General features: G+C 37.9%; 2 protein-coding genes across 2 annotated transcripts; both read left to right on the forward strand.

Annotated features, from left to right (window-relative positions):
• Positions 1–2,172: 2,172 nt before the first annotated feature.
• On the forward strand, positions 2,173–10,399 carry LOC101159912 (choline/ethanolamine kinase). Its single transcript, XM_004069688.4, has 11 exons — positions 2,173–2,721; positions 3,475–3,583; positions 3,729–3,842; positions 4,430–4,563; positions 4,650–4,754; positions 7,166–7,224; positions 7,981–8,068; positions 8,202–8,310; positions 8,953–9,053; positions 9,152–9,233; positions 9,574–10,399. Exons 1-11 carry the CDS (start codon positions 2,225–2,227, stop codon positions 9,628–9,630), a joined length of 1,455 nt encoding a protein of 484 aa, XP_004069736.1. The 5' UTR covers positions 2,173–2,224; the 3' UTR covers positions 9,631–10,399.
• Positions 10,400–12,310: 1,911 nt separating this feature from the next.
• LOC105354237 (kelch-like ECH-associated protein 1) lies at positions 12,311–16,123 on the forward strand. Its single transcript, XM_011476236.2, has 8 exons — positions 12,311–12,838; positions 12,923–13,111; positions 13,239–13,423; positions 13,496–13,847; positions 13,931–14,076; positions 14,692–14,846; positions 15,536–15,693; positions 15,782–16,123. The coding sequence occupies exons 1-8, from the start codon at positions 12,587–12,589 to the stop codon at positions 15,968–15,970; spliced, it is 1,626 nt and encodes a 541-aa protein (XP_011474538.1). The 5' UTR covers positions 12,311–12,586; the 3' UTR covers positions 15,971–16,123.
• The last annotated feature ends 455 nt before the right edge of the window (positions 16,124–16,578 follow it).

The following is a 16,578-nucleotide window of genomic DNA, read 5'->3' on the forward strand; positions in this document are numbered from 1 at the left end:
CATTCTGGGCAATATTCGCCGATCGAGTGAGCATCGATCCACACTGGTTTTTCGTAGAGAATTCTGGGAAATTTCTAGTGCACATGATTTTTGAACTGTAGATTCGGACAGCACTACAAAATAGCAACCGCACTATATAGTGCACTATATAGGGGTTAGGGCGGTAATTCGGACACAGCCCATCAGTCCAATTCTCAGCACCACACCTGAAAATAATCAGACACAGACACACACACGCACAAAGATGCACAAAAACACAGAGGTCCCACTCTGATAGAAAATAAAATACACAAAACACAGAACAAACAGAATGAACAAAACCAAATACGGCCACAGCCGTTACACTTTGTTTAAAATAAAGACTCATAAACCAATTCTCACCTGGTTTATTGCAAACTGATCACCATATACCATAAAGTCCCTGATTTAACCTGTCTTGTGTCTTCAATGGGAGTGAGACAGTGGTGACCCTACTTGGGGCAGTCATTACAGATCATAGATCGACGGACGGACGAATAGGTGGATGTTTTTTTCTTCAATTCTGGTGCCTTAACAATCACGTAGTGTGATTCATTGATTCTCAGGGGATGTCCTTTTCAAAAGAAGCCACTTCATGCTTCCAGTTCACCTTAAATTGGTGAAATAAATAAATAAATAAAACAAATCAAGACCAAAAATAGTTGAACTCTTAAAACAATAGTTTTCTGTGCATCTCTCAAAAGACCTTAATTTCTTAAAGCACAACAGATAGTTTTAGCAGTCTATCCTGCAGCTAGGTGTGTAAGTGAATGTGTTTGTGTGGTGACCTGTTCAGGGTGTACCCCACCTTTGCCAAACAGTGGCTGAGCTGGCTCCAGCAGCCCCATGACCTCAAAAGGGATTCAGCAGGTTCTAAGGTGGAGAATTTCTTTAGGGAAATGCATATATTAAGAGAAGTAATTAATTTACTTTTTCTTTGCACAATTTTTATCACTACACATATTAATAGCTTTCAGATATTGAGTTATGTTTTATTTCTCCTTTTTTTTAAATAGTTTGAATATTTTAAATGTGAATATTTTATATACCTCTAAACAGTATGTGCATTTGCATTCAGGAAGGGAATATGATGTTTCATCAAGACCTTCTCCCGTCATATCCACTCACCCCCTTCCTAAGTTTTAACTACCTACACATTGAACAAGTGGGGCCCTCTGGTGGTATGGGCAATTCAGTATACAGTTTACAAACAGGATGTGTCCACACAAACATTATATGTACATCCGTGGTCCACTAACATAGTGGTACACAACATATTCACTAAAATATGCATTCGGCTGAATATGTTTACTAGAGAATTATGCTCACCTCTGAACAAAACAAATCAGCAGAACCCCAATTAATGTAAAAATATCTGTCCAACTAAAAAGCTTCTCAATTTCTCTGCTACCAAACAGGACAAAAATCAAAAAATGTTTTATACAGTTTATATGTAGCACAATAAACATTATGTAAAGAAAAAAACAGAAAAGCAAACACTTTGCCTAGCCTATTTAATATGTAAATTACATAGATAAATAGAACAACAACACAGAATCCCAGGGGATGGCATTCGCATTATAAAACATACATCACAATAAAAAAAAATTCAAGAACAGACAACTTTAATATTTTATTCATACAGGTAAGTTTTTTGTTTACAGTGATTTGTGAATGCCAAATATAATAAGAAAAATAAATTAACATTTCATGTTCAAGTCTGTGTTCTTTTCATAGAAGGCAAAGATGTGTTCATATTATATGCTAAAAGCGGAGCTAATTTAGCAAATTATTAAATCCACATGTCTGTATGTCCATCCCTTTTGCTTTTTATTTCATTTTTAAAGACCCACTTCAATGTGTTTTTGGTGATTTTATATGTCCTAGTAGCAATTTTCTCATGATGGAGGACAGACATTTGCATTTATTCCAAGTCAGGGAGACTACTATTTTTTAATAAATGCATTCTGTTGAAACAGGGTACCGAGTAAAACTGAAACAGGATTTTCTAAATTCCCTTCATATTACAACTGAGTGACGAAACTGCTCGTCAACCTTCACCAACCAATGAGATTGTCATGTCAAACAGCGCCGTGAATTCTGATTGGACCAACCCCTTCGGATTAACCCGAGCTGTTTGCGGCTGCGCGTTAGAGCGAATTGCAGTAATTTCAATATTTTAATCATTGTTGGACGCCCGCCTCCCATGCGTTTCTTATGGACCACCTATGATCGGCTCTTCCGCCTAAGCAGCATTGTCAGCGGTCTGCGTCTGTCAGCGAACTCACCCGGCGACGGCAGACCGACATTTTCCACTGCGGTTCATTTCGCCCGGAAACTCACGATGCATTCAACGCAAAATGCAGCCCACCGCAGCAACGGAAACTCGGACGGAGCAGAGAAGACTGGGCCGGAGCCCCCTGCTGGGAACACCCCCACGCTCCTTGTGGGGAACACTGGTTCCCCAGCGGGAGCGAGGCGGTTTGGAAACGTGCTCGACGTTAATGACAGAAACATTCGGACTCCCAGCCCTCTGTTCGGAGCCAATTGTGATGACGACTCCGAGGCAGAGTCTTTCCGGGATGGGAGAAGCGATGAGGTCGACCGGGAAACTAAGAGCAGGGCTTTCATTTGGTGCCGGGACTTTTTATCTGGATCGTGGAGGACCATCCACGAGACAGACTTTCACATCAGCATCGTCAGGTACTTTAACGCTCGCGACTCAAATGTCTGCCATTTCTGAATAAAGGACATAAAAAATGTTTTCTCTGACAGACAGTATTACTTTTCTTTGACTGTGCTGTTGTTTGTGTCTTCTTGAGCGCACGAGCTCTAAGTTAATTGTCACAGAAACGGTCCACACTTTGTAATACGTTTTATGTCCCACTCCGATTTTCTATTGTAATGCGTTCACACTGGTCTCTTAATTATGAGTATGTAGTTTAAAATGTGTTGTTTTCCAATTATCCATCTGTTGACGTGCTCTCCCGCTAAACGAAAACGGACCAGGGGGTGCAACGGAATTATGGAGCGGAACAGGGAGCTTGTGGCTTGCCGTAGTAACTTCTACGTCACATCTACAAGCTTTTTCTTCTGAGGTGTTTTCGTTAGCCCCTGATTCACAAACAATTTAACACAAATGCTTCTCTTAATCTTATATTTCTTCATTTATGTCCTCTATCATGAAAACTGTCTCAAGGATGTGTTAAAAACAGATTGTCATCAGAGTGGGTCTTTAAAGAACTTTGAAAGTGTGAAATCTTTTATATTTTGTTTGATGCTGGCTTTATATTCATTCATTGGCTGTAAAAAATGAAAATAATGGGGGAAAATGTGTTAAATTCAAACCACTGTTTGTGACTTTAAATATTTTATTGATGATAATTCCATTTGTGTTTAACATTGTCCCTTTGTGTTTGTGAACATTTTCTACCTTTTTTCTCTTCTTTTTTTCAGCGGGGGACTGAGTAATCAGTTGTACCTTTGTAGTTTGCCTGATCACATTCCCTGTGTGGGAGAAGAACCTCGCCAGGTGCTCCTCAGAATCTACGGTGCCATCTTGCAGGTTGGTTTTATCTGGTTTGGGTCGAGAAGTTTTGTAATTGAAAATGAATGATTTACTGTGTAGATGAATAATTAGAAAAAGCTCTTTTTGGCAAAGACTTGTGACACTGTTGTGTGCTCTCCCATTGTGTGTTGTTGGAACACAGGGTGTGGACTCTTTGGTTTTAGAAAGTGTGATGTTTGCCATCCTGGCAGAAAGAACGTTGGGCCCAAAACTGTATGGCATCTTTCCTGAAGGGCGTTTGGAACAATATCTTCCGGTACGACATGAACTTCCTGATCTCATTTTCTGTTCCCCATTAAAACATACTAGTTGTGTCTGAATTCCTTTACACTATATAGTGCGTTTGCCATTTTTGTAGGGCTGTAGGAATCGATGCAAACTGGTTTTTTGAAGCCTCTGTGAAAAGCCAGTTTGCATCGAACTTCATTAGATTGGCGAATATTGACCAAAACGCATTGTTTCAACAATTTTGCATGTGAAAAGAAATTGTATTTTTATTTATTTTTTCTAAACCATCCACATTTTCACCCCCTGAACACTGTGGATTCACAATTACTTTTTATAAAATTTTCATATTTATAGGTTTACTTTGTGAAATCTGTTATGTCTTTTTTTTTTTTTTTTTAAAGGAAGAAGTGGTGAACATGGTGTCCAAATTGTTTTTAGAATCTAGGGGACTAGAAAGTGTCGCACTTTCTGTTTTTTTAGTAATAGGAGAGTAAGGAGGGAATTCGGGCCTAGCCGTTGTGTTTGAATTTAAGAGGATTGATGACACAATGTCTATGCTGGAATCCGGATCTACAGGAAGTAGCTGACATTGAGATTTTTTTGTTTCCTCTCCAGAATACCCGTATGCTCACAGATCAGTTGGCAGATCCAGCCATCTCAGCAGAAATTGCCATCAAAATGGCCCGCTTCCATAAAATGGTCATGCCCTTTAACAAAGAGCCCAAGTGGTTGTTTGGGAGCCTCAATAAGTAAAAACCCAAATATATCTTTTAGTTTGACATGGACTCTTGTAATGTTTTAATTTCAAAATAAAATGTGTTTTCTTTGTTTTTAGATACATGGATCAAGTAATGAACATCAATTTTGTGCGTGAAGCACATTTGAAAAAATATAAGAAGCTGATGAAGTTGGACCTGCCTGCAGAGCTGGAGAACCTCCGGTAGGTTCCAGCTGCAGGACAACATTTCCTACTTTGTGTTGTGTTTTATGTAACACCCTTGCATTTCACGTTGTAGATCTGAGGAAAGAAATTGGATGAGTCAGCTGCATTATTTTTAACCCGTAAAGTAAAGCCTCTCTCTTCCTAAATTCTTGGCTTGGTCTCAAACGTTGACATAAGATTTTTGGATTGTGTAAACTGCGGGTGAACTTGTCTGTTGTTTTTTTAGAAACACCATCACTCGTTGCCAATAAGAGATTTAAGTAGTCATTACATTGTGGAATTGAATTGTAGCTTATGTTTTACTAATTGGATTAGGAACAAAGAAGTGCTGACAAGTCAGACATGCACCTGAGGGCATTTTCACTGGTGTGACACCCAACACTGAAAGTAACTGAAGAACCTATAATGAAACACTTTTTTATTAATTATTACTTTTATTTGAGCTTTATTTAGCTTCTAAACTAACAAGAAAATTGACCTGGAGTTAAAATGTGCTGTATAATACTTTGTCAAGTTACCAAAAAGGTTTATGAAATACCTTTTTGTTTGGCGATAATTTTTACATCTGATTCTAAAGTTTAATGTTTTGGGTTTCAAACAACTTTTGCTCTAGGATTTCAATAAATACCAAGGCAGCAATTTAATTTTTTTCATATTGCAAATAATAATCTTATCACTAATTTTAGTCAGTCCTCTAAAAATGTTGGTATTTTTGTCATTTTTACAACCTCAGCTGCTTTTTTTTATTTTTATTTTTTTGAAAAAATGTTGCTGTTTGTATTTGTATTTTTACGATGCTTCATTTTTGCTGAATATTTTCACAAAAAAGCAGCACTGAACCATTTGGAAAAATAATAGCCCTTTTTGTAGTTATGGGAATGTTCTATAAGGAGTAAAAAAAAAAAACATTTCCTTTTTTTTTACTCGACATTGTAAAAAGCGTTCGATATCCATTCTGATGTTACTCACTAAAAGCTACTCTTTCCCCTTCAAACCTCTACAAAGGTCAAATTTAACACAATTTAAAAACAACTAAAGAAAATTGACGGATTAAGGACGTCAAACCTGTCTTTAGGGAAATCTTTCAGCTTCTGTTATAGTTCCCATACAATCAAATACGCATTTGACATGTAAACAGACTCATCCACAGCTTTCTGAGTTCATTTAAATAATGACTGTAATTGTAAATTCTAATTAGGCTGACTGGACAGCAACATGTGTCCCCTTTGTCATCTTATGTTTCTAGTGTCTTTTATTTCCTTTTTTCTTTTTTGTCTTTCCGGTACATGAGCTGCTAAAGAGGAATCTTGGTCAAAAAGTCTTCCAAAACCACCCCAGCAGCTTAGAACAGACTTCAGAGCTAGGAAATAACCTTTGTCGCAGTTCCTCCGTGACTTTAGTGATGAAGCCTGCCCAAAACATTGACTTTTGAAGCCAATATGTCTTGCACCATTCTTGCACAGCTGGAATCCCCTGTTATCAGACGGTCAAGAGTCCAAACCCGGATCTGAAGAGAACAATGATTTTTAAAACGAAAGTCATTCGTCTTTATCAGCATTTTGGAATCTGACTGAACAACCGTGTGGTTTTTTTTTTCTTTGATTTTGTCTTCCCATCACATTTAGGAATTTCGGCTAAAACTAGTCTTAACATGAGAGAAATGTGAAGCGCTGTTCTTTTGAAATGCTCTTACCCATATTCACTAGATTATTGCACAAAGCAGCTTTTATCCACTTCAACTCAAAGCAAGACATCTATTAGATGAAAGGGTTGATACATGTTTAAGCTTTGAGTTAAGATATCCATAATGACTAATGAATAACTGAACGCATTTGGCTGATGAAGCAATAATGCTGACTATCTGATGTTTGATGAGGGCTCTTATCTTTGTGCTGCTGTTGTTTTTCTTGTAGTAATAAAAATCAAATTGTAGAGCGCAAGGTCTCTAGAGCTCTAATGCCTCAGTCACACGTGTGGGGGAGCGGCTGCCTCTTAACAGGAGTGCAGGCGGGCCTTGAGGCTCATACGGCCACCTCACAGGATGTCATGAAATTAGTGCATGTGGGTAATTGTGTGGCGTGGTATTTGTAAGGACAATGTAAGTCAAAATAGACGTAGAAACACGAGTAACGACGCGTGAACGCAAGAACCCCCAAACGTGCATATCCGCGTGTTTACATAGACTTCTCCGTGTTAGTGGTCACTTGGACGTGTATTGCTGAGGGCGGCGTGAACGTAGCTTCAAAGGAATTTTTAGTGTTTCGATTAGCCAGCCTTATGACAATGCATCAGTGAAGATGTAGATGAAAATATTCTGTAGAATATCTTGTTCTTTGAGTCGTTTATAGGTCAGTTGTACATTTTCTGGTTACATAAGTGAACTCATATTCATGTTTTCTGCACAACAGTAAACTGCTGGCAGCAACTCCGTCACCAGTGGTGTTTTGCCATAATGATGTCCAAGAAGGTAAATATTTTAGCGTTTTTCTTGTTCCTGCTCTGATCTAAACATTCTTTGACTTATTTGACTGATTATCACATGTTTTCTTTTTTTAAAATCACTTATTTGTAGGGAGAACTTTATGTTCAGTCTAACTCATTCAAACACAGCTCGTTGCATGCATGCATCCAGTCACTCTTGCGTACAGGTTTTCCCAGGTTTAGTTACTTTAATGAAAAGGTCATATGTGTTTTGCACAGGACAGAGACTGAAGTGTGGTTGTGGGGATGGATGTAAAAAGTCAATTGTGCATCTGAAAATAAAACGCCTGTGCCGTCTTCTGCTGCTTTGACTGTCTTGTACTTTGAGATGAACAGACTACTTGATGCATTTTAAGCTTTTTGATGTAACAAAACATAAAAGATTATTCAAAGGCAATAAACATGATAATATGTCAAATGGCAAACAAGACTTTGAACTGTTTTCTATATAGGCTTCTTGTCTTTTCACAATAAAAGGTTTTGGTCATTTCTAACATTTCAAGTTAGAAAAGTTTAATGAACCGTCTCTAACTACATTTAAATGCAGTCTAGCAGAAGAACATTGGCATTAATAGTTGTTTCCCTCTATATTTTCAACATAACTTAAATGTGTCTTTCTAGAAAAAAAGTCTTCTTTTTGAGTCATTGTTGTTTTTAGTTGATAAACTTTACTAAAGGTGTTCAAAAAGCTCAAGATGAAGACGAGCTAAGATTTTCATCATGACTTTTTTTGATGTGTCAGGAAACGTCCTTGACCTAAAGGACAAAGACGGCAACTCAACCGACAGACTCATGCTGATAGACTTTGAATACAGCAGTTACAACTACAGGTAACGTGTTAGTTGTTTATTGAAGATTACTGTTAATCGCAAACAGGAAATACGTGTCCTGTAAGTCTTTGCAGGGTTTCACATTTCTTCATCATAACGTCATGTCATTGCAACAATGGCTTTTGTTTTGCAGGGGTTTCGACTTTGGAAACCATTTCTGCGAGTGGATGTATGACTACACATACGACGAGTGGCCCTTTTTCAAAGCGACGCCAAAGAACTATCCATCAAGAGAGCAGCAGGTCGGTTCCAACATTTTTGAATTAAGTACCATGATTTGTCCACAAATCTGAAACAATTGTGTCAAAAACTAAGTGATAATTTTAAAAACATTAACTTCACAATGCTGTTCATCTTTTTGTTTTATCACGTCTATCATTAATAAATGCATGAGGATACTCGTGATGTTTTAATTTATACTTTTTAGGGATATTTTTTATCTTTACTATGTTATTAAATGGAAGGAGAAAGACTTAAAGATTGAGGTAACCCTTGTGCTATCCTAGGCACTTTAACATTGGGAGTTGGGTCATCTAGACCCACTAGACAGTGCTCTGAACCTTTTTTCTTCAATGATTTGTGATCTTCACTGGTGTCCATGGATTACATGAAATCTTTCCACCTTTATCCACCTTTGTCACGGTAGGGAGAACAGGTAAATGTAAGGGTGGGGTCATTAAGATAGCACAAGGGTTAAAAACATTCTACCAAGGTTTACAGGAGGTTTCGTGATATTTACCACCATCTAGTGGTGAGATGTGTTATTAAATGTTTTTGCAAAACCGATGGGACATCAATCTGCACACATTTTTATTAAAATGATCATATCACCAGCAGCTGAAACTTCTGCTACATTTATGATCCAGTTTTCATTTTTATCTCAGCTTCTTTTTATCAGAAGTTATCTGGGCGAATATGAGAACCACTGTGACGTTGGCGTGGACCCAACACAGATTGAAGAAGACATGATCATCGAAGCAAACAGGTACATTGTGTTGACGTTTTACGGGAGCTTTGCTTATTTGATACTGAAATGATTACTGGATTGGTCCGATTGGATTTCATATTATCGTTGTATTTTAGGTATGCATTAGCATCACACTTCCTGTGGGGGCTGTGGTCTATCATTCAGGCGAAGTTATCCAAAATTGAGTTTGGATATATGGTGAGTTTGTATTTTTTTCCAGTAGTGAAATAAAGAAAAACGTTTAATTTCAGTTTATGAGACTTCAATCTTTCATTTCATGTAGAACCCAGTGTTTATTCTTTCAGGTGGGCTTTGTCAAGTGAATTTCTGGTTAAATAAACACTAAATTGTGAATGGTTACAAACCTTTTTTTTTTACTTAACTTTACTTTTACAGAATGTCTCAGTGCAGTATATTTCATGGAAATACTTACATTTGGTGTGGCTTGTATATGACAAATTCCCTTTATTTCTACTGAATCTCCAGTTGAGTTTTGTTACCATGACTTCTCGGTTGGCTAACTCTCTCCTCTTTGCAGGATTACGCCCAGGTCCGCTTCGATGCCTACTTCAAGCAAAAAAAGCTTTTCTCCTGAACGCTGCGGCATTGATCTGCTCCATGTTTGTTTTCAAACTTTTATGGGCCTTTGCAGGAATGTCAACAATTCCCAAAATCCTATGATATTAATAGAAGTGAATCTCCACAAAGAGAGAACTCTCATTTCCATGTGGTTTATGATAAGGAGAGACGTTCTGCTGCTATGGAGAGCAGGAAGACTGTTATCATTTTTTATTTGCTATTTTCTTCTGTTGGTCAGTTTGTTTTTGCAACTTTGAATTTCCTTGGACCAGTTTATGTTTATGTATTTTCTGCTTGTGAATTTGATTTTGATCTGGATCACTGATTTTAATTTAAGGTGACATCACAATTTAAGCACTCTACCTTTTAGTCACTGGCAAAAAAAAAGCTAGGTTATTCCTAGAAATTGACTAGTGTGCACTTCTGCTGCACGAACTGACTGTTCCTTTTTTTGTCTTCAACTGTCTATACTTTATTTAAAAAGCAGTTTATGTTTTAATCCTAAAGTTATTTTTCTTCTTTTTATGTCAGTATTTAGTTTTGTTAGGTTTTCTCTGCTAGCAAAACTAGGATGTATTTTTCAGATATCAGGTTTTGTTCGATGTCTGCGAGCTCATGTTTTTTTAAACTTTAATTAATGAATGTACAAAGTACACACCTGTGCGTATCCACTCCATTTTCTTACATTAGAAACAAGCGATTTTATGTGCAGCTGTTTTTGAATCCGTCCTTTTCCAGTTAAATATGGCTATATTTGCACTTATAAATAAAGCCACTAAACTGACTGTTGTCTTTCAATTTAACTGTTCACCTTTCTGCACATTCCTCCAGGGGTGGCCACAGCTAATCAGCTTTGGCAAAGATTTTTACACTGGATGCCCTTCCTGACACAACCCTATACTTTATCCCGGCTGGGGACCAGCACAGGGAGACCCCCGCTTGTGGCTACATAGTTGAGCAGCAGCGTGAATGGTCTTGCCATTTTATTTTAATACAAAGGAAAACGGGCAACGCAAGACGAAGGAAATATGAAGTGTAGGAAAATACATACGACATGCACATAATGTTTAACAGTTCTAAGATTAATTGAGCAACATGCCAATTAGTTATAATAGGACTGGCTACTGGGGCAGGGGTTATAGGCAGTATAAAAAAGATTTTTTTAAATACTGGACCTGATATTGGAACACAGTCAAGTCACCTTTTATGCCTTATATCTTTAAAATTTGTTCCTGCTTCAATGAAGAGAACAATGCAATATAAAAGTTAATTAAAAGGACAGATTTATGATCATAAATCATTAAACAACTGTTGCATAATGATTTATGATCATAAATCATTATGCAACTGTTGCATAATTTGCAATAATATTCTTTATAGTTTAATGTATTTATGTTTGGAAATTTTCATTATAGATAAATTATATTGAATGATTTCCTTTTATTTTTGAAACGCAAAATAAAATTGAAAGTGATAAAAATGCTTGAAAAAAGGAGTGGGAGGAGGATAAATCTTATTAAGTTACACCCCTAGTCTTGCTATTGTTTATACATACATTTTTACACAATTAACATAATTTGCATAAACTCCAAAAAGAAAAGAAAAAGTTTCAACATTCCAAAAGTCTCTAAGTCATGAATGTCCGTATATTGTCCCATTTTCTAATTATACGAATCTTAAAGTTTTCCATTTGTTTTTTTTTCCCCCTTGCAATGTGTTACATTTTTACCCACTTTGATACTTTCCTCCATGTTATTCCACAACCTCACCCCCCGAATAAAAATGGACAGACTTTCTTGGGTTGTTCTTACACAAGGTTCCGTTCAGAACGCTGGTAGAATATGTAGAAAACCTCTGATAGATTTAGTAAATGAAAGGGTGGAGAATCTTATTACCAAAAATAAGCATCAACATCCACTCTAAAGGTTGGATACCTGAAGCTGTGTTACAGGAAGTACGGGAAAAGCCCTTCCATCACGGCATTGGCAAGTATTGTTACATTTGCTCTATTCCTATGGCCCTACATGACACCCATAGATGATTTCCAGGGGTAATGCTACATCATCACAGTTCTTCAAAAAAGGAATTCTTTCAACTAATTAAGACTGATTCAATTGTTTCCTCATTTGGTCAAGATTCAAAAATTGTAATTATGGTCAAAATAATTCTGAATATCACATGTAGTCTTATGACTTTAACTGACCTTTAAGAATTGTGTATTTTATTGTACTGAGTCAGTAAAATTTTGGGGTATTTTTCACTCATATTTTATTTTGCTAATCAACCAGGGACAGAACTAAGAACCATCAGATTTACTGTATATCGGAGAGGAAATTTCAGCTCAATACTTTTGTATTTGTATCCCATCCCCTTGGGCTTAATTTCAAAGACGAAGAATTTGGAATAAGAGGAAGGGGTGAAATGGTATTCATCCAGAATTTTCTAAATAGTGTTAAGCATAATACATTTGTGAAGGTTAGCAATAAAAAAACACATTTTATTATAGATTTTTAGTTTAATAAAAACTGCAAATTGCATTTTCCATATTGTCCCAACTCTTTTTGATTGGGGTTACATATACTTTGCTTTACTTTGGCTTTCATGCTGCAGGGTAATCTGAGTGCCCTGTGATGACGTCTGTGGAAGAGCGAGGGCCATGTTTGATCCCAGAAGACTAACAGTTGTCCCACCTCCAGGAGCCAAGAATAGAGCAGCCAGAAAGGTCTGCACTGCTCAAAGATCGAAGGGTGATGAAAAGGAGTTTTCGCTAAAGGATTTTGGAGGTTTTTTTTTTTCCAAATTGTTTTTATTTTAGTTTGACTGAGCAGCATGTAGGAGCAAAGGATAAAGTTTATGGACTAAAGTGACATGTCTGGCTGGGTCTGTGTATCCTTAAATGGAAATGTACATTTAAGAGCATTTTTCATGTCTAAGTGTAAAATCTGATCAAATTGTTACCAGATAGCAGTAAAATGGATGTTCTTAGAAAGTATTTGATCATATTTATTGGGTGGATCATGACGTGGTTGAAAGGCCTGTTTAGACAACTTTTGGGTGCTTTACCTGCACTAGACAACAGCCTAGCATCCACAAGTCTCACAGGTAGAGGGCCTCGTCAATGCGCCTCAGTGGAGTGGAAAACCAACGAGGCACTCCGCACATATCACCTGGGAGATGCAAATGAAACAAAGGTTACAGTTCAAACAAGCACACATACTTTCTATGTAAGTATAAAAGAAAATCTCTAAACTGATTAAATAAATTATTAATGGACAGAGAAAAAAAATGTTCAATAATTAATTTTGAAGGTGGACCTTCAAAGACTTTCAGAGTCCAGCGAGTACTTTCGAGCCGTGTCCCAGTCTAGAATGAAGGAGACTACAGAGCGACTCATTCACCTGGAGCATGTGCCCTCCTCTGTTTTTCACAATTTCCTTGAATTTACTTTTAATGGCAACTTCAAAGTTTCTCATGAAGAACTAGGACCAAACATCCAGGTATAAATACTCAAAAAGGAAATCTCTAGACTACCTTTTTCTCCATATATGTCACAGATGCATTTTTTTATACAAACGCCACCCTCAGCTTTTCTGTTTGTTTTGTTTTAATCCCCCTTATCCCAAGGTAAGCTGCTACCTTCTAGCTGAGGCCTTCCTGTCAAAGTGTCTGTCAGTCCTAGCAGAAGAACTCAGCTCGTCTGACTGCTTGTCGTACCTGAGTCTTGCTCAGGAGACTTGTTGTGCTGAGCTGAGGATGACAGTCCTCACGGTCCTAAGTAGAAACTTGCTGGAGGTGCCACATGTTATCAGGTATTGACAGTTTCATTCCAGCTGTTTTCCTAAATATTGAGTTTTTATCACCACACTTGTTTCGTGCTGCAGATTTTTGAATCATGAGGACAAGAGAGATGTCATCAACCTGAGGACTTGCGGAGAGCCACATCTGTGCAACCTCCGGAAAGAGAACCTGACTTCTTGGAGCGACCCAGAGACGGAAAGCGCTCGATGCATCTTTAGCCTGAAAGGGCCAGAGAGCAGGAAGGACTGGCAGAGAGTTACAGAGCTTCCTTTTAAGGCTGATAAGTGGTGTTTTACCACAGTGGTGCTTTTTAACTACCTATTTCTAATAGGAGGCCACAGGCAACAGAAAAAGAGAGACTGGGAGTTCACTAAAGTTTCTTTTAGATACAATCCTTTAAATCATTCATGGATGTTCATATCACCCATGATAAAGGTACAACTGTCATTTAAAAACAACCTGCCTTGCCTTTGTATTTTTGATGCAAAAAATCACTTTCAAAGGTCCTTTTTGTTTAGCACAGAAGACATTTCAGCGCGGTTGACTGTGAAGGCTGTATTTACGCGGTGGGAGGCTGGTACCTGGACTCTCTGGTAACCCCAGACTCAAGCACAGCGCTTTACACAGCTGTAGAGTGCTATGATCCTTGGCAGGACTCCTGGCGGTTTGTGTCTTTGTTGTTAAAGACTCACTCTGATCATTCAAAGCGTTCCCAGTGGTCTTTTAATTATGACAATGCTGTTTTTAACCCAAATTTTTAAAACGGTGTGGTTTTCTGGGACATGGTTTCAGTAGAGCAGCAGGAGTTCATTGGAAATTTGCCTCAGAGTTGTGGGTGGGTACCATCTCTTTGTTACAAACTAAGTTACAAACCCCTCACAACCCTAACATTTTTGGTGCAACAAAAATGGAGAGCAGTATTGGAGCTATCCAGCTGGACAGTTTTGAGCCAGATGCCAGCTCAGACGAGGAAAACAAAGACGTACATGGATCTAGACATCTACAAGCCGTTGCATCACAATAGAGCAGAGAAAGGAGTGTTTGGCTTGGCGTAGTATGGTCCTACATTGCACCTACAAGCTTTTTTCAGTAGCAGTGTTTTTTCTGCTCCTGATTTGAATAAAGAAATACCTCAGAAACACAATTTTAAGCTTAATTTTCTTAATACCAAAAACATGATTCTCATTGGAGTGGGTCTTTAAGACATTACAATACGCTTCATTTGAATATTGCTTTTTGTTTCTTCAGAAAATCATCTCCAATATGATCTCTGCTTTAGGTTTGTTTCTTCATTGCCATTTACGGACTTCCGGTTCACCGTTTCCTTGTCCCACGATGTTCCCCTTGCTACCAGCCTCAAGCATTGCATCTATGTACTGGGCAGCATTCAGAGAACTGGAGAGAAATTGTTCCTTCAGTACAACACCAAGCAAGGTGCAAAAACTCAGAGGAATATTACAGATGAGGAGGATAAATTTTCAGATGTCTGCCTTGCACGGGATGCCATCCTTAACTCCTGTTATTAATTTAAGCATCTTAGAACAGCTTAATTGTTTTTCAAAATCAAATAATTTTCTACATGTTTTGTTTGATTTATTCATATTTTCTCTTTTTATTTCTGTAAACTCTTCTGAATACACTTGACTACATAGGCCTGGTATTTCAAAACTTTGGTTTCAAATCAAAGTTATCTGGATTACCATTATGACACATTTTAAAAGTGATGAGAATTATGTTTTAGTAAGGTTTTCTAAATTCACATATTTCCTATCTTTATCGGAAAAAAAAAAACATCAAAAGGAGAAGCAGACACAGGATCAGCCTCACATCCTGCTCTAAGCTGGGATCAGAAAAACCCTCATTTTCAAGATCAAAACTGATCTTCAATTCAAAATTGTGAAATGTCCAACAGAGGCTGTTGGCTTGGATACGGATTAAAAGCAGGATTGGCACCAAATCGGAATCCAAATCCCCAGGAACAAATTTGGTTTGAAATACCCAACCCAATCCTGGAAGTTTAATCTTATAGGGACATGTTCTAAATACCGGACCATGAAGTTTCTCTCTGTCTTAAAAGGATAACGGAAAAAACGTTTTTTTTTCCTTTACGTTTCCACTTTTAGATTTATGGTGTGAGCTTCTTCCCACCCTTACCAGAGCAGATGCAGAACTATCCACGCTTTACTTTCTTGGTGCTACTGACAAGTTGGTGGTGGTTGGCGGGAATAACTCTGGCAATTTGGTGACATCTTTTTGTGTGGAGTCTAAGAAGTGGGGACAGGTACCACAAACACCAAGGAAACCATTCCAAATGTCTTCGTTTTAAGAGTATTTGTGAGTTTTTACCTTGCTTTTGCTTTTTTCTCCAGATCCGCAGAGCAGACAAAGTGACGTATGCTGGCCAGGGAACACTCATAAACGATCAGCTACTTATGCCGAGTACGGAGCACAACACTGTAATTCAGATGGATCTCCAAACTCTCACCATCACACCTCTTCCACCTCTGCCTGTCTCCACTTGCTATGATGCTTCCTTTCACCTTTACTACCGGTACTGATGATACAGAACCATGTCTTATGCAGCAAAATATGTTTAGAATGAAGTTTCCACTTTGTTTTTCATCTTTTGGTGTGCTGCAAAAACAATTCATTTTAGATCTCAGAACATTTTTATAGGATCTTATACCATGGTCCGGGTGAATACTCGATTCTGATTGGCTCCTGGGTGGGCATTAAAACCTGATAACCACACTGTGAAAAAAGAAGTTCCGGTCACCTAGCTTAAATGTTTTGTATCACTTCGCCAGCTTCTTTAAAACAACCTTTTGCTTCATCACTTGGAAAAAAACAAGCTGTAAGAGATGAACTTTCTCTCTGAACTAATGCTTTATTCAACCCATCGGAAAGATCAGCATATATATATCGCTGAATCTTGGTGCGGCACGACGATGTGCCACATCACGTAACAAATAGTCTGCTTTTTGTGAGAAAAGCGATCCAAACTGGAAAAAAAACAAGAACAAAGGACTAAAAACTGGTTAATATGTATTGCTTTTGTAAGTGACCGTGGTATAAGCGGGTTAATGGCCTTCCAAGTGTGCGTTCTTACTTTTTAGCGCACTTCGCGGAAGCAACCGTCCTAAGCTTCGCGTCCGACGGTTCAGGC

The sequence above is a fragment of the Oryzias latipes genome, chromosome 6 (assembly GCF_002234675.1).
Source record: "Oryzias latipes chromosome 6, ASM223467v1".
Lineage (NCBI taxonomy): Eukaryota > Metazoa > Chordata > Actinopteri > Beloniformes > Adrianichthyidae > Oryzias > Oryzias latipes.

Bases quoted from the DNA above. Each gene is read 5' to 3' on its own strand.
- LOC105354237 (XM_011476236.2), top strand. From the start codon at position 12,587: ATGGATGTTCTTAGAAAGTATTTGATCATATTTATTGGGTGGATCATG. The intron at 12,839-12,922 runs GTAAGTATAAAA...TTAATTTTGAAG, and splicing joins CAAGCACACATACTTTCTAT to GTGGACCTTCAAAGACTTTC. The intron at 14,847-15,535 runs GTGCAAAAACTC...TTCCACTTTTAG, and splicing joins TCAGTACAACACCAAGCAAG to ATTTATGGTGTGAGCTTCTT.
- LOC101159912 (XM_004069688.4), top strand. From the start codon at position 2,225: ATGCGTTTCTTATGGACCACCTATGATCGGCTCTTCCGCCTAAGCAGC. The intron at 7,225-7,980 runs GTAAATATTTTA...TTGATGTGTCAG, and splicing joins CCATAATGATGTCCAAGAAG to GAAACGTCCTTGACCTAAAG. The intron at 8,069-8,201 runs GTAACGTGTTAG...TTTGTTTTGCAG, and splicing joins TACAGCAGTTACAACTACAG to GGGTTTCGACTTTGGAAACC.